Source organism: Ciconia boyciana, chromosome 5 (genome assembly GCF_034638445.1).
Source record: "Ciconia boyciana chromosome 5, ASM3463844v1, whole genome shotgun sequence".
NCBI lineage: Eukaryota > Metazoa > Chordata > Aves > Ciconiiformes > Ciconiidae > Ciconia > Ciconia boyciana.
This window is the reverse complement of record NC_132938.1, coordinates 30,308,297-30,334,187: the sequence shown is the minus strand read 5'-3', so window position 1 is coordinate 30,334,187 and position 25,891 is coordinate 30,308,297. Positions and strand designations below refer to the sequence as shown.

The window sequence follows — 25,891 nt, the reverse complement described above, 5'->3', positions numbered from 1 at the left end:
CTTGGAGGCGGGTAGCTTTTGGGATGGAGGTGTGTTTTGGTATTATAATGATGTTATAATGAGCAAAGTTCACCAAAAGGACAGCATTTTGTCAAAAACATGACAGGCTGTTGGCCCAGGGTAGCAAATATGCAGCTTATCGGTTCCGTGGTACCTTCAAGTTCCCATATTATCACAGAGCCTGGCCGCGGTATCTCCACACCGCTCCACCCTCCGGGCAGTTCCCCTTAGAGCCAACACACCAAGTTCCCCTGGCGTTACTGACATCTAAGGTTGCAGGCCTAGGGAGCTTCTGTGGAATGGATTCCTTGCATGTCAGCTGCACTCCACCTGGGAAGCTTCTTCAATGCTGTGCCTTACCTAAAAGTGTGAATAACTAAGTCACCTCCAGCAATTATTCCACATCTTCCTGTTTTGATTTCCCTGGACTGTAGTGTAGTGTAAGACAAACATGCATGTCCGAGCTTAAAATTCCTGTGATGGACAATCTATTACAACTCCTGATAAACTGTGCCAGGCCAGTTACAGCAGCATCAACGGAAAAGACCGCAAGCTTACAGAGAACAGATGTCACCTTGAGGTTTAACATCAGATGTTAATTTGCAATAACAGCAATTGAGATCTGGTTTAAGCTAAATTCAGAGCAGGTCAGGTGCTGTTAGTGTAAGATACAAAGAGCTTAGGCTTGGTATTTTATTAATTCTTTAACAAAATAACCAATTCACAATGCAGTTGTGAGGTAATAGTTTAAAACATGCTGTTTATTCAGACTAATTGAAATGGACACATTACTTAGATTGTAGGTAGTCATCCCTGAAATTCCAGTCTGGGTGAGAAAGACTTAATGGTACTAACTGGTATTAATCTACTGAAATTGGTTAAATTCAAAATTTCATATGCATTTCACTGATTTAATAGCTGAAGAATTTGAAGGCAGTACTTCATTTAAAGCACAAGCTCTTCACGTCGAGCAATACACCATACACTGATTGGAAATGAAAATACTCATTGTATTTACATATTAAAAGACTGGCACAGCTCCATCTGTGTCTGGTTTTAGTTGGGTAGATTCCTGCCCAAATTACACTGGCATGTAGAAATAACCAAGTTTCATTTTCTGAGCAAAGGTGTGATGTCCAGGGTAAAGTTGAAAGCCATGGCAACGTGCCTTGGGGAGGACTTTGCACTGAACCAGGTAATACTTCACGTGCCCTCACCTAAGCAACTCAGCTCAGCTGAATAGTAATCATTCACTTACTCGCAGCATGTAAAGTGCTTTTAAAGAATAAGACATTCATTTTCTGATTGATACATAAAACCACAAAGCATACATAATGGTTCAGGGAAAATTAAGTCTGTTACCACATGCACTCAATGCAGTATTACAATATGAACAAGTTACCCTGAAAGCAGTCATAAAAGTTTCGCCCTGGGAAACAGAGGAAAAAAATTGATGAAATAGCCCCTCAGCTTGTCTTAATCTTACATTTGTGTCAAAAGAGATTCTGATAAATCTTTGTTGTAAGCTAGTTAACATGAAAACTGCATATTGTAATATTTTTTAAAATTTAGTATAGTCATTTTATACAATAAACTTTGTGTGATTTTCCTAAACTGCAACATTTTGCCTTATTTTTTTCATTAACTAAGTACCTGAGAACCACACCTTACCAGAAGGTAGACAAAACTTGGAAAAATACTTGTCATTTTTTTATTAACTAAAACAATTGAGCTGTTAAAAGTGCAAACTGTATAAAAGATCATAGGGCAAAATAGTTTCTGTGAATAGAAGATGATGCTTCCAAATAATAGGTGTTTGTCTTGTCCATGCTGTTTTGAGGGTGCATGCATCATCAACACAGAGACAGGTTTTCACTGAAGGTCATGAATGCAGTTTATAAAGGTTAAGTGTTATATCTGCTTTATGTGATTTGATGTAAAAGGCTGAATGGCTCTGAAAAGGCTCTTTGCTACTGCAAAGAGAAGGAATTAGCCTGAAGTGATCTCTTTTTATAAAATTTTTATTTTAAAACAAGGAACTTTGAACACAGGCCAAAGCCCTTTAGGAAAAACCAATTTCACAGGAAGCAATACTAACAATGGTAAACACCATCCTTATACTGACATTTTACTTTCAAACAGGTAACATTACTTTGAGAACTGTGTTTTTGCAGGGCAGAAGTGTTGCCTTCTCAAAGCCATAAGAAAGTATAAACACACCACCCACTTTATTTGTGGTTTTTGTCTGTTAACAGTAAAATGACACCAAGTGCTCTATGTTTGTGCTCCATTTACCAAGTGAAAGGTAAAGCTTCCACATAAACAACATTGTATATCAGCAAGAGCCTGACAGATACATGTGTTTTAAACTATCAAAAACCTGTTTCCAACTTTTCAACCATAAAATGAAATGTACATTTCTTTAGTATACTTGATTAGTATGCTGCATGACTAAAAGAAATACAGTACTGAAACTTAAAACATTCAATCTGAACACATGCTAATATAGCCGCAAGCCATAACAAATGCATTTTCATTTCTTCAATACAAAGCTTGACTATTTAATGCTACAGTAAGAAAATCATTGTGTAGTTAACACCAATCCAAAATGGCTGACAAAGGTTATATAAAGCTGAAAGTATTTAATTCTGATGGCACTTTTACAGGATGACAAACTTTTGCAGTACATACATGCAATACAAAAGTAAAGTTAAAAGGCTCAAATCCTGGAGGATGTACAGGCATATGTTTTCCAGGGAGCATTTTGATAATTTTTGGCCTTCACATTTACTTTTTTCAGGCTGTAGAGTATTTTTGCTTTAACTTACCGCTCATCGCCCCAGCCTCCTACAAGTCTGAATCAGCACCGCAACTCACTGCCAACCAGATTAGATGGAAGGATTCCACCAACCTTCTGCTCCCAACCTTCTTTCTCCTATCAGGATGGTGGGAGAATCTATCTAAGATAATTTCTGAATTTAAATCTTCATTGTGCAGTAGCAAATTTAGCTGAGCCATTTACCATCAGTATCTGCTAGCTCTGCATGAGTCTCTATTTTATGTTATTGGGATGCAAACATTGAAGAAGGAAGACTGAAGATATTTTTATGACATTGTATTTTCCCAGAAATAGGTGATAAAACATCCACATGTTTAGACTGACTCTGGGACAGCCTTTGAATTGAGACAAACATAATCAGCCTTCAAAGAGCTGACATGCAGGAGAAATTCTCCAGCAATCTCAAAATCCCTCACAAACACGTGCTGTTCTACATTAACATCTTGGCCCAAAGGTGGTGCTTTTCTACATCCCATGCAGTCCCACTTCCATCAGTCCATCTGCAAAGAGTTTAAATTAGCTCAAAATCTGTAGCCTTCTTTTTCCTGGTATTAACACATTAATTGTGATCATACTGTTCTAAAACTATCTTGTAATAGAAGCCTTACTGCCTTTTTTTTTTTTTTGTCACCTATTAGAATCCACTCTTACTGTTTCTACTTTGCTGTATTTACAAGTGTGGCATTACCCAGCCTTGTGATTTAAAGAGAAAAAAAGAAAATTAAAAAAAAAAATCTTACTTAAGATTTTAAAACTCTTATTAAAATATCAAGTCATCAATTTGACATTCATGATCCGTTCTTTCATAGGGTCTTAAAAGCAATTACAGAAGTCCCTTTTTATAAGTTATTTTGCATTTGCTGGTTAATTCCATACAATCTTTATTGGTATGCATTCTCTGCGCTGTTGTCACGTGGATAAAAAGAAGCACAGGAGCTGTTAGTGTCTAACCTGACACCAAAAGCAATCTTCTATCTGACCTATAGATTTAATTGGCTATAAATAAGCTGCGCAGGCAACCAGTACAAAACAGTATATTCCTATAAAAGACTATGGGCTGCAAAGTACAACTGAGTAGAGTTAGGTTTGTTTAACTAAGTGTTATCATGCTGTGGACTGACTTCCTATTTTGCTGAAAATGGTTTGCTCTGCTCTGCAACATTACGCAAAAAACAAACAAAACAAACAAAAAACCTAAAAAAACCCTAGAGCTGCTTTCTCACTACCAAAACAAGTCATTGGCTGTCATGTCATTAATTTTCTCTTTTACTTTGAGACTAACTAGTTCTCTAGGTACCTGCTGGGGGAGCAAGATGAGATGGTCCACCAAGCACTGAGAATTTGTCTTTTATGGCATTTTTAGATCTTTGGGAATACTAGTTCATAGTGGCATCACAGGTGTGTGCAAGTCTGGAACTACCCTGCCTCTCATGCTTGTCAAGAAAAACATACTTTCTTGATGTAGTCTTAGTTTTCTCACAGTTGGCATGGAAACTTACTTCAAGTCAAAAGAATAACACAGAAATGTCTTGGTAATTAAATGCAGAAGACAAACATACAATACCTAATTTTTAAAAACCCTACTTCTCCTTAGCCCTTGGTAATTACAAGATTTCTCAAAATTCTTCATTTTTCTGCTCAAAATCATGCTCAGGATATCTAATTATCTTCTGTTGCCACACAAGTTGCAGGTGCTCAGTTTTTCCAGAACTGTCGTGGTTTTAATCATGAGATCAGTGCAGAAATATGCAGGTTTACTTCAAGCCCAGATCCATAGCTGTGAGCAACAATCAGGCTCTTAGAGGAAACATATTGCTTTGCACTTTCTCTTGTGACTTTCTTAGACAACAAGAAAGTACACCACATAATGTGCATGTGCCTTTGTGTCCCCTTAGTTCATTCAGAGTGGCTCTGTGAATGACACCCTATGTACAGGACCTCATTTTGCTCTCATTGGTTACTAATGGGCCTAATTCCAATGAAAATACATCTGTATAACTAGAGTCACAGCTGACCTGTGGCTCATGGGGACCAATGCTGAAGTCTGCCTGAAATCTGATCCTGTGCCAAAGAGCCTTGTGCCAAAGTTGTAAGCCACACAAGAAGTAGAGAGAAAGAGCATGGATGTGTAAATCTGCATAAGATCCCTGGAAAGGGATCACAAAATTTGCTCCTGTAACTTAATTTTAATTACTAAATAGTTTCAGAACTAATAAAAATATTTTTGCTCATGTTATTACATTAGTACTAATAAAATGTCATGTTCCAGGGGATAGGGTGATTAAAAGAGGAGGCAGAAAGGAGTTTTTTCCTTCTTCTGATTGTTTATATTCCAAAATTGTGGAGAATAATTTGGGAAAAGCACCACACACCTTTGAAGCATCAGATATTGACTGGAATGAGACAGTGGAGTTGGTGAATTACACATCAGCTCCATTATGACAAATCCTATGTTTCTATGCAAAAGCACAAGGCCCCAAGCAGTCACTTGTGTGGCTTGTATTTAAGGCTGGCCCTACAGATGAGGTTCTGAGAGACAGACAGTATCAGTTCTCTCGAAAACAAAAATGCTGATATTAAAATAAACATTCACAAGGGGAACAAACTATTTAAAGTGCCAGAATAAAATCTCTTCAGGTCTCTAATTTTTAAACTTAAAATGTAATAAACACCCACAGTAGGAGATAACTGGACAGGTTTTTTTCACTGTGTTCACAGGAATTACTAATGTATCAGTCTGGTACGAAAGCCCATTAAAAGTGATACCAAATACACCACCTCAAGCAAATATTTCAAGCCTACAAATAGTCAGTGGCACACTTTCAAAATACTTTAAGTTCCAAACTACAAATTTTTATGATATTCATTTCTAAGTAACAATGAATTTAACAAGGACTATTACTGCCTTGCTAAAGCACACACCTGTGCTTTCATAAGTAAATCTCAATAAAGTTCTGGAGATTGCTGGAGTATTGGTAGTTTATGACTGTTCTGTGCAAATTTTGCATTGTAGTTAGAAAATTCGGTTTACTGCAAGGACGTATTTCAGAGGATGCTGTGTGAGACTGGCACATCCTAAGATTATTGCCATTTTCTAAAATTGTAAATAAGCACCAGTTAATGAAATTGTTTTCAAGTAACAGCTAACCTCAACATTCTGCAACATTCACCATTTAGGTTATATTGAACATCCTATCAAGATAAACTGCATTATTTGTTATCTGTGGGAAACATTCTAGATGCAATAATTCTATCTCCATCTGCAGGATTACAGCATGGGTTCCTCGGTGCTCTACAAATTTTGCCAAATGAGTATGATCCCATATTGCATGCACTTTTTTTTTGTTTTTAAATCAGAAGGGTTGAATTAGTTTCTAAAATTATAAATAAGCCTTCTATAATTCTAAAAACCACACTAAACACAAGCTCCATTTGGAGTGACAATTGCCATTCACATTATTGCGAGATTTGAGGTATTCTTGCAGAGAAAAGGCACCAGTGAAGTTTTTGGATCCGGATGTACTGAATCACAGGAACATGTTCAGTTAACGCCCTATTGAAGAAAAAGACAGATTTCAGTACAACTTTTTTTTTCTAAATCTCTAAATTTGCTTGACTTCAAGATGGGCACACATTCATACTGTTTGAAATCCCTCACTTCACCATCACCACTTAGCTATCTCTTTGGATTTTGAAAGGCATGGAGCTATCAGGCATGCAGCTAACTGTCTCTCCTGTGTGGAAGAGAACAAGTTTTACTTACCATAGAATTGGCCACAATAAAGGCAACCAGCAGAGAGAACTCATGAAAGTGCTCTGAGTAGTGAAAAGCAAGCTCTCTTCCAAGTCAGAAATTTCAGCCTTTTTTCATACACAGAAAAGAAAGGGGCTACCCACTTTATAAATAAGACTTCGACAAGTATTTTAGAGTCCAGACCTTCAGCATGTTATTTTGTCTCTTTGCTCAGTCATTCAAGGGCTTAATGTGAAAACCATGAGTCATTATGAACTAATATGCCCACTTACTTGGGCTTCCGCTCCTCAGTGGTGAAGGACTGCGGCTTCGAGACAACTGCAAGACAAACAGAAAAGGAAACTCAGGTGTGCTAAAGAACTGTATTCAAGAAAGGCACCTGGGGATCCATCAACAGTCAGAAAATCTGCACACGTTACTCCATCTGGGCAGCTCCACTGCTACAAAGTCAAATTCAACAACTTTCTGGTTTCTCTTTCACACCCTGCACATACACAAAAAAGTGAGTCTTACCTGAAACCTCTCACATTTTCAATATTCACATTTTAAGTTGAGGGCACCTATGTCAATTTAATAAGAAGGGCTAACAATTAGAAAAATACACATCATTTTTACAGAAATAATTAGAAATACTGTGTAACTATACCATATGCAGAACTCTGCTAAGGTTTCACATATCTTCTTAGTACCATCTCAGTTCTTCCCCTCCTGCCCACCCTACACTGATTTTCTGCTCCTTTGAGGCATTAGAGGGTAAAATTTAGATTACTAATTCCAGGAGGCAGGCACCGTGTTCTGTATATGTACTGCAAGATGACTAAAACACATCAAGATGATGCAATTAGTTATTCAGAAGGGTACTGAAGCAAGGGCGAGTAGGGGGAAAGCAATCTGAGATCCACAGTTGATACTTCTGAGAATTCAACTATGATCTACTTCTCATACAGTATCTCCACTGATAATTATACCAGGCAATAACTACCTGTCAGTTCAGTTTCACCTCATTCCAGACCCAGCAAAGGCATTTATTCCCAATGTTAGAATGTACATGTGGCACATCAGCATTTTTTAAAACGTTGCCTACATTCTGAGTTTAAAATACTTGATGCTGTTTATACTATAAGCATTCAGCTGAGGCTTACATGATGAGATAGAAGAGGACTGGTGCTACGGCTGCGGCTTCTGCTTCTACTTCTGCTTCTGTGAGACCACTACAAGAGAAGAGTTTGACAAACCTCTTCTGAGAGAGGGCATTTAATAAAGACAGACTCGGCAAGCAGACTTGCCATGCTGGAGAAAAGGTTTGAGGACAGAGTAAACATAGTAAACATTCACCTTAGAAGAGGCTCTGCCAACAATCATACATCTGCATAATGAATACATTAAAGCAAAGAGACCTATTAATCCTAAATACAGGATGAGGCACTAAAACCTAACTGATATTTGATATACACAACTCCAGCCATATAGGGAACAATCAAGAACTTATCTTTTTAAATTTTAAAACAGTGCTTAAATCCAATTACTTCCCTTAACATGTTCCTTCACAGAAGTACGTACCAGAGCTCCTCTTTTTGTGACTGCCTCTCCCTTTACAATTACAACATCATTTTCCATCAGAGCAGGCCATACATGATAGGCCACCAGAGCAGCTGTGAAATCAGAATCAAAACTACGATGGTATCTGTTGAAACACGAAGTACAAGAAATGTCTGTATATAAGTGCCAAAAGATAAATACGATGCTTCAAGTCAATACTGATAAAAAGCAGAATACTAGTTACAGCTCATAAACATCTTTCTTGACAATATTTCCGTATCACAAAAATAAGTATTCTTTAAGTGAACCTGTAAAAGAAATGCATTTTTAAGACAGATTTAGCAGAATATGCTGTCTACTTATTTGGAGAGACACTTCAATAAAGCCGTCTCACACTTCAGAAGGCACTATTCTTGCATAAGCCCCACACAAGCCAAGCTCCTTGGGTCCACTGACAGATTAAATCTCCTGAGCAGCATTTTGGCAGGCATAGTCATCCCATCTTCCTGAAATAGCTTGCTAAAACAAGACCCCTATAAAGGATATTACAGAAATACTCTCTCTCAACTATGAAGTTACATCCTAGTATCTTATGAGACATAAGAGGCAATTTTATTAGTAAGATCCTCAGATACTGATAATGAAAGAGTGACTTTTTAGCTAAGAAAAATTATTTTGAAGGCGTGTATTAACATACTAGATATATATTACCTCCCTAAGTCTGCAATATTGGCTGAATAATACATGTCTGGCTTTGTGGATTCAAACTCAAAACAAATACCAAATAACTGAAATTAAAAAAATAGCAATGCATCTATACATTAGTAATGTATATACAATAGCAATTTATATAAAATGATGTTGTAAACAGAGGCATGAAGCTTTGCATGGAGGAAGGTATAGGGTATGATGAGGTTTGGCCAGCCCTTTTATACAATGGTATCACACATAACTAACAGACCTATTTTAATTTCTACAAATTTTGCTCCATATCTGTGTACTCCATATATATGCTATATATGTAAACATATATATGTCACATGTTTATCTATATAGATGGATAGATGTGTGTATATATGTCTCCTGCAGCAGCATGTATAAACACATTACACCTGTTTTTTGAAGGCCACACGCATCAAGTAGATGGAGAAAGCATCCCAAGACTATACCATAGCACTGCTGCCTTCTTAATTCAGCCAATAGCTTTGGGTATCAAATAGCTAACTGCCCAGTATTTGGACAGGATCATTAAGTAGTCATGTACAACTTCGCCCTCTCCTGTTGAATGGCTGCTTTTATCTTCTTGATTTCTCTCCTTGGCTTCTCAAGCTCTTCCTCATCTGGGTTCCATACTATTTCAAATTATTATTAGAAACCTCCTTATTGGTGTGGGTTTTCTTCCTTTTGAGAGCCATTTTTTTTAGCTATCAATCCCATTAGTTTTCTTGAAGGCATGGGAGTACCCTACAGTTCTCTGCCAGCTAACAAAGCAGCCATCCCTGACCCTATGGAAAAAAGAAAAACTATGATATGGTGTGCATTGTTTAAACAAAATTCCCATTTTTAAAAGGCATTTTTCTTTTTGCTCAGCTCTAAACAAGAAAAGATGGGAGTGTATTAAGATCCATATGTTGCACAGCAGCCACAGCATGGAGGTCACAGCACACACGTTGATGATCCTGGTATCAGGCACCAACTGCCAGATCTCAGTAAACATGACTTTTACAAAATGGGCCAGAAAGGAGGCACAAAGATGCACACATTTTATAAACACTGGAGGCAGATAGAGACTAAACAGGGAAAGGAAAGCTGATGATAATTTTCCTCTTAAAGGATAAATTAAATATGCTCTAGAGACTGAAGTTTATCCAGAAAATTGCTCTGCTGTTCATTAAAAAAAGCTGTTAACACTGGTCTACATTCTGGCATTTATATACCATCATGACATACCAAATTCACTACAAACCATTAATTAGGAAAGAAGTAGACTATACAACCTGATGGATTTTTTTAATAGTAAGAATCTGACTGAAAATAAAGAATTCTTACTTGGTCTCACTGAAAAGTTCTCCATCAGTACCAAAGGCAATATCAAGAGGAGGAACAAGTGTCTGCATTGAAAAAGCCACACGGCACAACTCTCGAATCAAAGTACTGATCACAATGAAATCAATCTCTGGTGGAAACGAAATCTTTGGGTTGATGTTCATGGAGCGAATTACTTCCTGAAAATAAACACAACTGAGTAATTCAAGCTCATTAACACTTTTATTCACAGGCAAGTATGGAAATCCCTCCTAAATACGCCTCTCAGCTTTCTACATTTAAAAAAATCAGTATAAGAAGTATAATCAGTATAAGAAACTTTTTCTTCTTCAGGTTACAGCACATTTCCAGTTTACACGCTCCAAATTTATTAGCTACCAAAATGATCAACACATCACTTCCCCATTGCCCTTGACTTACATTGACACTGCCTTGAACGTCATACAGATCCTCATGGCGAACTATATAATCCAGGACAGTGTCTTCAAGTGACTCAGGCCCTGAGTGACCTAAAGACAGAGTCTCTCTTACACGTATTTTGAACTGCCTGTAGGCCATCTTTGCTGCATGAAAAGACTCCTGCAAACATAAAGAACATCTAGTTAAATCCAGGAGACTGAGATTAATTTTTTGTCAATTATCTGAGAGGATGAACTTAACCCAGTATCATCATTGTAAAAAGGAATATAAAACACTGCTGTAAAAGTGAAAGTTAAAAATAGTACTCATCTGGGAGGACTTCTGTGATTAAATCAAGTGTGATTTATTTGCAGAAGGCAGGATTGAAAAGCTTTCCACCTAACCTTGTATTTTTATGTAGGATTCCATGACACATCCACAATCAATGGAAACACATTCAAATATATCAAGAGCAGAGTTCAGTAATAGCATTTTATGTGCCACAGCCTAACATGTCAGACAGGAGCATCTCTTGTCTGTTGGGAAGAAAGGTTGAATTGGAGAGTGTAAACTGAATGACAGTTGTGGGAAAAAAACTTCAGTAAGTTATGTGTGCTTGGGATCACACACATTAAGAGACACACTGCCTCTCTGACACAGGTATGTACTACATCAATTTTATAGAAAAGAAGATTAAGTGGAGAAAAATGAAAACAAATTTCTTCAGACTGAGTTCATGGTAAACACGAGGTATCTAGGTAATTTCAAGGGACCAAATAAAACTAGAAAAGCACATAGCTACAGGCAAGAGGGAAGCATGATATGGAAAGATTTTTTAGCTTTCTAAAACGTAGTATTCCCCAAAGAATTCATCTGAATGAGGTGGTGTTGTTTAGTGCAGGAATCATCTACCTTTCAGAGCCATTCAGTCTTCTTACGTGCCCCTTTTAGCACCTGTACTGTAGATCACTGGCCCTGTTCTAATGTTGGGACAGGACAGTCAGAAAAGTACAGTAAATTGAGAGTTCAATGTAAAAGCAAGAGGGAAAGAAAGAAAAATAGAAAGGGAAAAAAAGAGAAGTTTTCTTCTCAGTACTTCACAGAAATGCTAATTTACACACATTTTAATCCAATCCAGCCATATTATTTTATAAAACACTTCTGGCCTGTAAAACAAGAAATTTTTTTTTTGCTTACCACAGCTGCAATGTATATTATCCTCTGCACCATCTCCATGTCACTGATGTATGTCCTCAAAAGGGTCTCTGCATCCAAGCGTTCTTGAGCATAAATGTCACCAAAGCGAGCTACCAGGCAGGCGCGACGTGAAGCATTTGTACGTCTGGCTCGGCCAGGTGAGCAGCTCCTCAGGGGAAGCGGACTAGGTGACTTGCTCTCACTGTGCCTTGGGGAAGGAGAGCGGCTCCGTGCAAGCCTATGACAGACATGCAAAGAAGCATGAGATCACTTCACCATCCTCAGATGCTTTTGCCTAGTGCACAGAATTTTGTGTCAATTTAATCATTACCAGGGTAAGCTGAAATTCTGAGCCAACGTAATTAAAGAAGTAAAGCTGCAGCTGGTTAGTCTAATATGAAGGCATTTGTGTCAATACATTTTATGGGCTAAGGCCTGAACAATAAAATTAAAGTAATTCCTAAAGTGTGCACAGCTGTGCACTTTGTTCTGGGGAAACACACTTAAATAGTAATACTTTGGAGATTTGTTCCTCTTTCAGTACCACTGAAGAGCTATACAGTCAAACAAGTGAGAATATAACAAGTTCTGCCCTGTAATGATACAGTATTCAAAGAGGACTTACAAACAAAAAAACTAACCATCTCTTTCTACCCCAAATAGTTGCTCTCAATGTATTTTGTAAAGCTGCTCTCTTTGCTGTTTTGCCAGAAACTTAACTGCCTGAAATTAAAACATTTGGGCACTATGAGATATCAGTTAAAGAGTTTATGTTCCTTCATAACAAAGTACAAAAGCTTAGCTTTTGTTTATACTTCAATTTAAAATGAGGAGGGAATTCATGCTACCTAACATGAACATTTCTCTGATTCAGTGACTTCTCTGAATAACACCTTTACCTGCTCTGGAGAACAGACTTTTGGGCATCCAGGATAGAAATTTCATCCCGCAGTATTTGAATCTGCTGCTCATAGTCATTCAGACGATCTAACTTCCTCAGAGCATCCTTCTCTTGGGCACGGGAAGTCTTCAGACTTAACCACACAGAATAATGTCAGTCACAAGATGTCCTTCTACCAATGCAAACCATCTATCAATTAATCCTCATCATCAAACAAAAAGAACAGAAAAAGAGGAGAAATATTGAGCAAGCTCCTTATGCTGAAATACAGGGAAATCAAGATTTTTAAAAAGCATACTCCAAAGCATACTCTTAATTGCACTTTAAAATGTAAAAGTGTACTGTGGCAGGAGACTGGACACACTACGCTTCATGTTACAGGAGAGATCACTGGTTAATGTTTGGTGTCCTTGCACTGGCTCAGATGATGCGGTCTAAGAAAAAAACTGGTTTCTTTCTCATATTTAAGATGTTAACTAAACCAGCTCAGTTTTCTTTCCTACAGTTTAAATCTCTAGGTATTTTCTTATATCAGTCCTCAGGTTCTTGTCTTTGCTGGAATATATTAGTCAGCCAAAGGATGTCACCAATGATGTTATTCAAGTAATATCAAAAGTTAATGATTCTTCTCCTGCTCTCCCCAAGAGAAGCAGTGTTTCTTAAACATCAGCAGACAACCAGTTAAGCAAGTGTATCTTCTGTCCTTTACTCTTAATGTTAGAAAGTATCCCAACATCTCTGCTTTCCCTCCGAACACAGATATTACTGTTGTTTTCCTCTTTCCAAAAGGGGAAAAAAAAAAAAAAGATGCTTTCTATTCATTTTGGAGGCATCAGTCTGTCATTCCTTTTCTTTACTGAAGGACCCTGGTGAGATTTTTGAGGATCTGAACCAATGAAAGCTGTAACAGCTATCAGTTGACGAGCTTCCTGTTCGGCCTTTTTAAGGAACAAGCTGACTGAGAGGACCACAGGTAATAAAGCCAGCACATCTGCTAAGAGGAAAGACTGTCCGTCTAACCTGGGTAGGAAAAGCTCTAGACACTATTACAATCCCATGGACATCCTTAATCAGCTCCTCCAGCAAGGACTTCTAGCAGAGTAGTAGTAAAAGAGGGCTAAAGAATTCTAATACAAAGAACAACTGGGAAAATAAAGTAGATTTGGGAAGACAAGTTCTAGAGATAGAGATGGGGGAAAATCATTATGTACAAAAAAAACACCCCACCAACACCCCCAAAAAACTCCTATATAATATAAAACACACTAGTCAGGCTTTCCTTAAATTGCCATGATAGACAATGCAGATAGACAATGCAGTGTTAATAACTATCCAACAGAAAGCATAAATAAAAAGTAGTAATTTCACTTCTGTATTATTTTTTGTTATTTACCCCTCTTCCACATGGGAATTTTTCATAATCCACATGGGAATTTTTCAGAAAGTTTTAAAGCAATTTTTGATGGTCTTTATCTCACTGCTGTGGGATCCGCAAAGCTGCATCATGACCACAGATAACAATTACAAATACAAACAGATGCTTAATTATAGGTCTGCCTTTATGGGGGGGAGGGGGGGGGGAACACGACCAACAAAAAAACCCAGGAGAGCATATGACAGACTGAAACCAGCAGAAATACCTGCATCTTTCATTGTTCGTCATAAGTCACATGGTAAGTCATAAACATAAGAAAAGCCACCACTGAAAATGAATGTTTCTTTCTTTGTAAGAAAAACTAAATACCAAAAGGAAAAAAAAACAACTTTAAGACAGAAACATTTACGAATTACCAATACTGACTTTTGTAAGCCTTAACACTAATCCTTTACATGCTAATTAAATCTATACAGTTTTCAGAGTTTCCTGTTTTATTGTTCATTCACTCTACTGCTAAATATTAATCTAAAATGAAGAGAGTATTATCATCTTTCTGTTAAGGTTAAAGGGATGTAGATGCTACAAAAAAAAAAAAAGAAAAAACAAGGCAAAATATAGTTCTTAGAAAAATCAGAACAGTTTTTATAACCCACTTTTATTTTAAGGGTATAACTAGTGTTTTAAACTCCACCATCTAACCATTTAAAAATAAAATAGGCATCTTCAAACGGTTTCTCAGGAGAAAATACAACAGCCTTGAGAATTTGTGTCAAGTATCTGCTTAATGCTGTTTGCATAAAGAAGCCCACTGCTACTGTCCAGTTTCAAACAATTCATTAACGATAAAGTCCCTCACAGTTCCCCCTTAGTCCTTGGGCTAAGCCCGACTCATTCAGTCAGATTGCCTTGAAATTCAAGGCAAGAACAACTCCACCTATGTAATTTTTGGCTGGATGCCTGTTTAACCTATTTTTAAGAGCCACCAGCACCAGCGGCACTACAAGGTCCTGAGGTAACTGATTCAAGCTACCATATTGGCTGTTATTAATTACCACCATGTTTATCCAAACTTCTTCCTGCCTATCTATATAACAGGTCCTACATACAGCAGATCAAGAGAGAAAAGCCCTCTTGACCTCATTTACTTCAAAGTGAGTCATCTGGCTTTGTTAAGTTTGATTAGACCTTGGCATGAGTCTAAGCACCCTAGTAGTAAGCTTCCATTTATAATAGTACTAATAGGATTTTGTTCAGTCTGTATATAACAACAGTTTTTAGTACACTTTATTTTTTGTCTTCCCCTGAAGAACTTCCAATTACTTTTAGATGTTGACTGTTACTCATTTTAAAAAAATTGTATTTTCCTTCATAATTCTGCAGCAAATAGCTAAATCCTGTTACAATTAATATCTTGATATAACAAAAGCTTATACTGGCTATAGAATTTAAATATATTGAGTCTAGACCACATTTGCTATAAGAGCCCAGGAGACCAAGATGTCTTGTAAAACATGCTTTGATTTAAGTATGCGAGACAGACAGACTATAGGCAAGAGGAATGAGATAATCAGCTATTCCAAAAGTCTCAAAAAACAAGTTTATAAAGATACAAAGGACACTCCTGGCAAACTGTTCCTTGTGTAAAAAAAAAAAAATATCCTACCCTAAGTGTCACAGATCAGTCCTGACCTCACTTCCTCTACTTTTAGAAGGATTCTGGTTTTGACAGGCAGGTGAAGACTAGGCAAATCTGATTTCACCCAACTAAAAGGGTTCAAATTTTGCGAAGATGATTCACAGAACCTTGGCTTCAATCAAAAGTTGAACACCCAGGCAGAAGATGCAAATGTAGAGTGCCAGCTAAACTGAGAGTGAACATGAACCATAAGTATGTGGAGATTACAGAATACCTGAATTCACGGGAAGACAGGAATGTTTTATTCTTCTGTCATTAGTACAAATGGCAACATCAATTTCTGTCCAGTCTGTGTTAAGACCTATACGTGGGAATCATGAGATGCTTCATTCCCTACTAATAGTTTTAATTGGGAAGACAGCAGTCAGGTTATATCTAAGAATCAAGGAGTTATATGAGCTAGTTTCCACCCAACAAACCAAAAAAGCCCATTTTATGGGAATATGAGTTTATACCCTAGGTAGCCATCCAAAAACTTAAAATCCAAAGTAATCAACACTTGCTAGGAAAGTCCATGGATGAAATCTGACAGTTTACATTATTCTAAAAGCAATGATAAACATCCAGAGATGAACAAGTGATATTCAACTTGATATTGGAAGTAGAAACTCTAATGGCCTGAGGTTTTTTCATTTGGTTATCTTTATCAGGAGTAGCTCATCCTCTCAGTTGAGGAAAAAGTAAAAAATAGGAAAGAAACTCGTGAACAGTTATATCCTTTCCTACAGCGTAAGCAGCAAAGTCAAGTTTCCTCCATGGCTGCAAGCATTTATTTAACAAGTATGACTATATTTCTGTTGTTGAAATGTCAGTTATCACAAGGATTCATTCTGTTGGAATTAATTCCAACTACCTTTGTATTCTTTTCTGATAATATAACACACATACAAAAAAAGAGAGACATGGGCTACATTTCATAACAGTGAAGAATTATTACTGCTTCTAGAACTGCCTGTAGGTCAGGCCATAAAAGGAAATTAGTTTTAAGGACCACTGTATTGAAATGGAAAGGTAGGTCGCCCGGCTGCACCCTTACTGATCCAGGTTATCTTCCCAGATGTGACTAACACACTTAAACTCAAAAAACATTTTAAAACCAGAGATGTCAACGTTACCAACAGCCATTACTTTTGTGCAGACAGGCAAAAGGATTTGGCAAAAAAATGGTCTAAAAGAAAAAGTCGTATAAAGAATTTTATCTTAAGATAGACAAACTGAAGTGTCTTTTATTTAACACACACACTACTTCCAAGAGCATCATAGCAAATTGCAAACAACGGTTTCCAGCTGTATTCAGAATATGGTTCTCTCCTATTTGACTTCATATACGAGATTCAAGTGCTACCAAGCTGCTAGTTTCAAAGTAATCCTTCCTCTATCCTAAAGAAAAAAGCATAGAAGTTCAGTCATAAGAGTTCTTCTCACACGGATCTGCTCATGCTAATTCTCTCTCTGTAACACCAAGAAACAAAGCTACAGAATGTTAAAGAGCTAGACCTACTTTTTGCTATAGCATAGGACAGTGTAGAATAAACAGAACCCGCTCAGGTAAATGGCAGACTGTGTCTCTGCATGCTGACTTTCTGCCACAAATACCCCAAGATTCAATTTTTCTTACGCTGCTTTTAGCTGAGCAATTTCATCTTCTGCTGCCAAAAGAGTAGTGGCTGATTTGGTCTTTGTGTCTTCAAGAGCCAACTGGGTTTTTGCCAGACTGCAAGAAAAATTAATAACCTTCATGGTAAAGGCAGAGATTCTACCAGAGAATTTAATATGACAAACTGACTGTTTAAGCAGACCAAGTCCATACCAATTTATCATATGAAAACAATCACAGCAGGCTTTGTGCAGACTATCAGCACACAAATAGCTTATAAAAAGTCCTATCTGTCTATGCAATAACAGAATTATTTTGCTACGACCCATTATTTTCATTAAGACTCAATTCCAGTTTCTCCATCGATTTCAATAATTTACAGCATTCAGAATGACTTCACTGTCCATAGATGGGGTATCTTGGGACATGAATTCTCTTTCTCCCGTACCTGTTCCCTAGCTGCCAATAACTACACAATCATTACTCCATACTGCATCACCTTGAAAGGATCAGCTCTGAAACTTTCACGCATTACTTCATCTCTGCTTGAATTACCTCTTCCCAACCCTCCACCTTCCGGACTTCTACCTTTGCAAACCACAGCCAATATATCTTTGTCCTGACTGCACAGAAAAATGCAACCCACAAAACTGTACAAAAGCTTTACCACTGATTTTCCACTTCCTGCAGGAGCTAGCCCAAAATGACTTTTTCTTGTACTGCAAACTGCCACATACTCACTCCAATCTGCATCAGTGAATAACTTTCCTTGACCATCCAACACTTCTCTCCAGCTCATCAAATAATCTCTTTCTATCCACACAGGACCACACGATGAAATGCCTCACCACTAAACCAAGCTTTACGTATATCTGAACCACAGAAAAGTTGATGTTGGAAGGGACCTCTAGAGGTCATCTGGTCCAACCCCCCTGCTCAAGCAGAGCCACTTAGAGCCAGTTGCCCAGGACCATGTCCAGACAGCTTTTTAATATCTCCAAGGTCAGAGACTTCACAACCTCCCTGGGCAACCTGTGCCAGTGCTCTGTCACTCTCACAGTCAAAAAAGGGTTTCCTGATGTTCAGAGGGAACCTCCTGTGTTTCAGTTTGTGCCCACTGCCTCTGGTCCTGTCACTGGGCACCACTGGAAATAGCCTGGCTCTGTCTTCTTTACAGCCTGCCTTCAGGTTTATACATTAATAAGATCCACCAATCTTCAATAACTCTCCTCTATATTTAGAAATATCAACAGGAAACAACTCCTTTGCTTATTAAACCTTCCAGGCTGGAACTGTTTTGCAAGATTACCTAGTTCTGGCAAACCAGTTGAAATGCCAAGAACAAAAAAACCTCTCCTTCCAAACGTTGTGGGGTCCTTCTCCATCCCACCTTGTCACTTTTGATAGTTAATATATACTGCAAGATCAGATTTTTTTTGTCCTCTTATCTTCTTTTCAAGGGGATGCACTGATCCTTAACTCAGAGTTGACAGAGACTTTTTTGATAGTGAAAAATTAAAATGCCTGCATTCATCCAAGATGAGACACAACAGATACTAATATGCATTGGTGAATAAGGGAAGAACAACTGATGTCCTTTCCCTTGTCTTCTGTAAGGCCTTTGACATGGTCCCACACAACATCCTTGTCTCTAAATTGAAGAGATATGGATTTGATGGATGGACTAATTGATGAAGAAGGAATTGGCTGGACGGCCATGCCCAAAGAGTTGCAGTCAACAGCTCAATGTCCAACAGAGTGACAAGCAGTGTCCCTCAGGAGTCTGTATTGGGACTGGTACTGTTCAATATCTTTATTAATGACATTGACAGCAGGATTGAGTGCACTCTCAGCAAGTTTGTGGATGACACCAAGCTGAGTGGTGCAATTGATACTCTTGAGTGAACAGATACCATCTAGAGGGACCTTGACAGGCTTGAGAAGTGGGCCCAAGTTGAATCTCATGAGGTTCAACAAGGCCAAGTGCAAGGTCGTGCACCTGGGTCGGGGCAACCCCCGGTATCAGTACAGGCTGGGGGAAAAAATGGATTAAGAGCAGCCCTGTGGAGAAGGACTTGGAGATAGTGGTAGATGAAAAAGTAGAAATGAGCTGGCAATGTGCATTTGCAGCCCAAAAAGCCAGCCATATCCTGGGCTGCATAAAAAGAAGCATGGCCAGCAGGTCAAGGGAGGTGATTCTCCCCCTCTACTCCCCTTTCATGAGACCCCACCTGGAGTACTGCATCCAGCTCTGGGGTCCCCAGTACAAGAAAGACATGGACCTGCTAGAGCAGGTCCAGAGGAGGGCCACAAAAATGATCAGAGGGATGGAACACCTCTCCTATGAAGAAAAGCTGAGAGAGTTGGGATTGTTTAGCTTGGAGAAGAAGGGACTTCAGGGAGACCTTACTACAGCCTTTCAATACTTAAAGGGCACTTATAAGAAAGATAGAGAGAGACTTTACTTTTTACCCCTGTCCTAGTGATAGGACAAGGGTAATGGTTTTAAACTAAAAGAGAGAAGATTTAGATTGGATATAAGGAAGAAATTCTTATGATGAGGGTGATGAGACACTGGAACAGGTTGCCCTGAGAAGTTGTGGGTGCCTCATCCCTGGAAGCATTCAAGGTCAGGTTGGATGGGGCTTTGAGCAACCTAATCTAGTGGAAGATGTCCCTGCCAACAGCAGAGGGGTTGGACTAGATCTTTGACGGTCCCTTCCAACCCAAACTATTCTGTGATTCTACAATTCTATGAAAGCAGGAGATATCCACAACATTAGGAAACAGGAAGAAATACTCTATTGAACCTCTTTCCTCTAATCTAGCTAATACAGTTTGCAGTTCTGAGAACCTGATATTCTTGGAGTCGCTTAGTAAGAGTATTAAATTATATCACTTATTGTACTGACCCAAGGACTGTGAACATGCTAATAGAATGCATGAGAAAGTGTCTGTCACTTGCAGCTATCTCTGAAATGGCCCTGGAAGTGGCACTAACTGCACAAATTTGTTTCTGAAGCAAATTTGGGTCTAGAGCAGAAGTCTTATGAGGAGCAGCTGAGGGAACTGGGGTTGTTTAGTCTGGAGAAAAGGAGGCTGAGGGGAGACCTTATCGCTCTCTACAACTACCTGAAAGGAGGTTGTAGAGAGGTGGGGGTCGGTCTCTTCTCCCAGGTAACAAGTGATAGGACAAGAGGAAATGGCCTCACGTTGCGCCAGGGAAGGTTTAGACTGGATATTAAGAAATTTTACTTCACTGAAAGGGTTATCAAGCATTGGAACAGGCTGCCCAGGGAAGTGGTTGAGTCGCCATCCCTGGAAGTATTTAAAAGACATTTGGATGAGGTGCTTAGGGACATGGTTTAGTGGTGGTCTTGGTAGCGTTAGGTTTATGGTTGGACTTGATCTTAAAGGTCTTTTCCAACCTATACGATTCTGTGATTCTGTGTGATTCTGTAATTAAGTCATTGTGAGACTACAGTGCTCCACAAAATGTGTTTTATGCAACTGGACAAAAACTGTTCAGTCCTAGTCACTTATTTGAAAATCTGTCTCTCTTTCTTCCTCCATCTTACCACAGTGGGTTTTGATCTTCTTGGATGTTCACATACCAATTACATACCATAACTAATTATGACATGTTGTACATCCTTCAATAAGTGTTGCTACTCAATTTTTATCAAAGTTTGCTCAGCATGCAACAGTTCATTGACTATAATTCCACTGGGATGGTCATGCACTATACAAAACCCTTTTGTCTAGAGTACTGTCATGTTTTCCAACTCCTCTGCCAGAAGCAAAACCTACCAAGTCAATTTATGAATGCGGGTATGACTGTATCATTTGTACCCCACTGTGGACACACACAGACAATCCAGAGGCTAGGTGTACTTTGAAGCTCTGATTTTAAGCCAGAAATGAAACATTTTACAAATCTCCATCAGTATTTAGATGTCAAGAGAAATACATGATTTGTTGAAAAACCAAAAAAAAAAATCAAAAATAATCACAGTTAATTCCCCTACTCTTGTTGCACATGGTTGAGCTGTAGACGAGTTGAAGTCAGTTCTTCCTGCAGCTCTTGCAGTTGAAAAGTCTGATTGCTGGCTAGCTCTCTCAGCTGCCTATCTTTCTCAATTGAATCCTACAACAAAACACAAAATCATGCTGCTTGAATATTCTACCTTACAGAATCCTTCAGCAATGTAGTATAGCATTATTAGCAGATGTATTTCTAAACATTTCAGTAAAGACCATTTCTAAACTAACTGAAAACAAAAGCAATTGCATACCTTCTAGAGACATCAGCAATACCTTACAGGCACACAAAACAAGGACTCAATTATATTAGGAAAAATATTCACTTCATTTACACCTCATGATGGAGAATATGGAAGGTCTGCATATGCACATTTACTACCTGTATACACATCATCTGAACAAAGTGTTCTTGCAGATGTGTTGCATGGGTTTTTTTCTAGTCAGTCATCTTCTGACTGACTATATCACCAACTCAAGTAAAATTTTGGGGAATTCATGTACACAAAATAACAGAAAATGTTATTAGAACAGAGGAGACAACTATTGTCATTCCAGAAAGCACACTACTACACATGCAGCTCTGTCTTTAACAACCTATAGATTTGCCTGATACTACTGGAGTTAAATAAGTAACTGTGCAGCAGGCTTTTCTTTAAATTTTGAATGTCATGTGCAATGACAAATCCATAACTGGTGTACTGTTATTTAATAACATCATTATTTTACATTTTGGGGTTTTTTGGCAGAACCCTACTCCTGCAATACACTAGAATCTGACTCTTCAAGGATATCACTTTTCATTTGTCATTTTAATTGTGAAATATTTTGACAGAAGAGGTGTAAAAATGAGAAGTCAGAGAACATAGAGACATCACTGTCAAATCTCAAGATCTTCAGTATTTTCCCCTAGTCTGCATCAACCAACACTCTTATGTTCTTTCAAAGCACAAAGGCACAGCAGATCAGTCTTTCCTGCCAAACTGTTAGTACTACAACCCCTTCAGTAAATATCAAATACATGCTAACTCCAAACATCAAGTCATGCGTGTGGTGGTATCATGAGGGACATGAGCACTTTTTTTTTTTCTTTTTCCCCTTCTGGAGATATTATAATGCTCAGATACTAAACAAAGATTTTTCTTCAAAAAAAATAAAAGGAGCTCACAGATAAATGCATGGAGTTTATACACACCTTCAGCTTACACATGTATTTTCACATAGCGTTAGGTGCTTACTAATAGAGAGATGGCATAAATACTTCTATGATGTCTTTGCAAATGTAAATGTAGAATAATTCTTTACCCAGAAAAAGGAAAGCATTACAAGAACATAGCTTTTCTTACAAAGCAAATTCCTCCATATTGTCACTCGTTATGAAACAGCATAAGCCCTAGAAGGCCAAAAGTAACTTTAATTACCTCTTTGATTTCCCTTTCAAAGGGAAAGATGAGACAGAGAAATGTCAGATGAGACAGAGAAATAGCACAGTTGTCTCCATAAGCAACTAAGGACATATTTCATTAAGCAAAATCAGGGAGGGAAGCTATTATTAACAGAAAGTCATTAAAGCTCTCCTGCAGGTATAAATTCACACTGTTCTATTCCCTTAAAATAAATTTCTTACATACCTGAGTGAGAGAGAGGTTGGTTTCAAAGAGCCTTCCTGAAGTAGCACAGGAAAAACAAGTCCCTAGCCATGGCAGGAGACGAGTTTTTATTGTTTCCACACCTGCGTAATGCCCGCCTAAGAAAATACATACATTAAGAAATGGTGAGAATACTTACAGAAAGAGCCAGAGTTTGAAAAGATGACACACGTGAAATGTGTTAATAATAAGACAAGGCACTGATTTACCTTCTCGAGATGTTTCATTGAGGATTGTGAAGAGCTGCCCTTGAATCTCAGAGTTCAGTTCTATTATTTCACAGCATCGGTTCAGATTCTGATCACAGGAATTAATCTGTAAATTAATGTGTATTAATACATCTGCCTGGGCTTTCTTACTTAAAATTATTCCTGTTATGATCATGACTTTTTTTTTCTCCTATAATTACATCTTCACAACCTTTTCTTACTGCATCCACTAGAATACTCATCTTTAAAAGGTTCACATTGTTAATTGGCAAACGAACAAGACATCAGGACTTCTATCACCCAGTTAATTCACTACTTGAGAAAACTTACTCTTTTTCCCATTCATAAAGAAGATGCAACCACAAATATCTATAAAAGAAGAATCATAATAATTGTGGATCTGTGTCAAAATCTTTCAACACAGAGTTTTTAAAATAATAAGATAGGAGATTGCTGGATGAAAAAATGTATTAGTCCAAAACCTGATTTTCCATATTAGCTGAAATAATACATATAAGGCTTTGTCAACAGCCATATGAGGCCTCCATGCAATTTCATCTGATTTTTAAGAGTTACCAACTGAAACAAATACTACTAAAGAATGGGCAAAATCCAGCATTATGCCTAGGAAACAACAGAACAGCAAAACTACACCACTTCCAGCAAATGCAATTCTGAAAAGGAGTTGATGGGGTTAATCTGTCCAGGATGCTACTGCACCTGCCAGGACAACACATAGTTTGTACCTGCTTCCTTAATCTTTACCCGTAACCTGTGTATCATCTTCAATGTAGATCACCCCCTAGGTCTTCAGGCTTTAATGGCTCCTTATGGTTTTTACAAGGTTCCAAAACAGCTAAATCTCCCACCCATGCCCCTGTCAGCTTGCATTTTGATTGCTGCAACATGCTTTCCTCTGGCCTCAGGGAGCAGAGTCTCACCCCGCTAAACTCCACCAGAACACCACTTTTGCAGTGGTGCATTTTTCCAGCTCATTACACTGACATAACACCCACGGTGCTTCCATCTGCCAGCTCCTCCTCTTCCACAACAGCAGCCTGAAGCTGCTCATCTTCATTTCCCAAGACTTTGCAGAGTACCCTCACCTCACTTATTATGGAGAGTTCAGCTCCTGCTACTGCTCAGCCTCCCCGAGGTCTACCTCCACCATCCATTTGGAACATTTTAAAATGAGTGCCTCTGTTCTTCCTCCTCTGCTGTCCTGCACTCTATGGTAGCTTTACAAGCTACCTTCAAATTCCTCCTTAAAACCATCCTTTGCCATGAATCCTGCAGAGAGTTTGACTGGCCATTAAGATGCTCTAACTCCTACATATCATGAAGTAAAAAAAGGAGCTGGCTTCCCTTGAAAAGGCTGCATCTCTGCTCAGCACCTTTCCTCACCAATCATAGCACACTGTAGATGCTTACAGGCTCATGACCAAATCAGCTATCAGTGTCCTGAAGCTAATTAAACCTGGGGACACAGGAGTGACAACCCTGTCAAGACTGGTTCTGTTGAGAAGATTCCCAATTTTCAAATCTCAGTTCCCTTCATCGCACCTTTCCCTAAATTTTACACCTTCTCTCCTGCTTCCACTGTTTTGCCTCCTCAATCTCCTGTTACCTCGTCCTCCTCCATGCATCCCATTACATCCATCTCCAGCCTTCTCCTCACTCATACCTGAAACTCTCTGCCCATGCCTGCTTCCCTGCTTCCAAAGCCCTTCTGCAGCTGTGTTGTCTTGCAGCAGCCTCTCAGCTCTATCAGGTTTCCCACCCAGAAGAGCCAGGAAGCAAGATGACCTCCTCACTTTCAACATCCTTTTTCCTCACATTTTCCTGACTGTTCCCAGGCCACAGGCGATTCCTTCCTAGCATACCCTCAACCCGTGGTCCTTCCATCTGCTGGTCTTTTACTACAAAACTCTTTTCTGATCCAGACTCAGTCATTACAGCTCAAATATCACTTTTAACCTCCAGTCCTTGCTTTCAGTGAACCTTGTCATAGGCAAAAAAGAAAACAGCTGAAGCTGTTAGTGCTACAGGCACCGGGTGTTAAAATTGTGATAACTGGGTGCACACGTGGGTCAAGGTTTCAAACTAGCCTTTTGAACCCCAAGAGGCGGCCACTACCCACTCCCCACGGCCAGGATGGCCGGCTGCAGGTTTCGGTTGCAACGGGCTAAGGACACCCGCCCTCCCGGAGGCGGTGGGGGCCGCCACCGTTCCGCGTCCCGCCGTCACCGCGGAAACCGCCGCACGGCCCGGGCACCGCGGCAACGGCGTCGCTGCCGGCGGCCTCCCGCCCCCCTGAGGGCCCGCGGGGCGAGGCGGGCCGCCCTCCGTACAGCCCCCCAGCAGACACGGATCCCCCCCGCTGGCGGCCGCGGCCCACCTCGTAGTCCCGGTACCAGCTCTCCAGCTTCTCCTGCAGCACCCGGCCGCTCTCCGCGCCGACCAGCCTCCTCAAGCCGTCGGCCATGGCCGGCTGTCAGCTCGCTCCCGGGGTTGGGATGCGCTGGTTCCCCCGTCCCGTGCCCCCAGGAGACCTCCGCGGGCAGGCGGGGCGGGGCGGGGCGGGGGAGCTGGTACCACCGGCCCGGGCCCGCTGCTCTGGGCGGCGCTGCGTTCAGCCCCGCCTTT

The 25,891-nt window shown here is 39.3% G+C and overlaps 2 protein-coding genes across 4 annotated transcripts in view; one reads left to right on the top strand and one right to left on the bottom strand.

The window, feature by feature from the left end:
• Positions 1–25,891, top strand: part of SGCB (sarcoglycan beta) — a 41,017-nt gene that overhangs the window by 5,896 nt on the left and 9,230 nt on the right. The gene's annotated exons all lie outside the window — the stretch shown is intronic.
• On the bottom strand, positions 1,691–25,871 carry SPATA18 (spermatogenesis associated 18). 2 transcript variants are annotated; one of them, XM_072862073.1, is made up of 13 exons: positions 25,644–25,870; positions 23,246–23,351; positions 23,019–23,134; positions 21,375–21,493; positions 17,368–17,463; positions 12,674–12,808; positions 11,775–12,012; positions 10,599–10,757; positions 10,182–10,357; positions 8,154–8,277; positions 7,736–7,804; positions 6,866–6,911; positions 1,691–6,392 (listed from the first exon to the last, which is right to left on the bottom strand). In XM_072862073.1, the coding sequence occupies exons 1-13, from the start codon at positions 25,728–25,730 to the stop codon at positions 6,385–6,387; spliced, it is 1,479 nt and encodes a 492-aa protein (XP_072718174.1). In that variant the 5' UTR covers positions 25,731–25,870; the 3' UTR covers positions 1,691–6,384. The 2 variants fall into 2 exon arrangements, with proteins under 2 accessions (XP_072718174.1, XP_072718175.1); XM_072862074.1 differs by lacking the exons at positions 1,691–6,392; positions 17,368–17,463 and having other exon boundaries at positions 6,849–6,911; positions 25,644–25,871.

Coding starts and splice junctions, on each gene's coding strand:
- SPATA18 (XM_072862073.1), bottom strand. CDS start 25,730: ATGGCCGACGGCTTGAGGAGGCTGGTCGGCGCGGAGAGCGGCCGGGTG. Junction 12,809..17,367: donor ATTGCTCAGCTAAAAGCAGC/GTAAGAAAAATT, acceptor TGTGTGGTTAAG/TCTGAAGACTTCCCGTGCCC. Junction 12,013..12,673: donor AAGTCTGTTCTCCAGAGCAG/GTAAAGGTGTTA, acceptor TGTCTGTCATAG/GCTTGCACGGAGCCGCTCTC.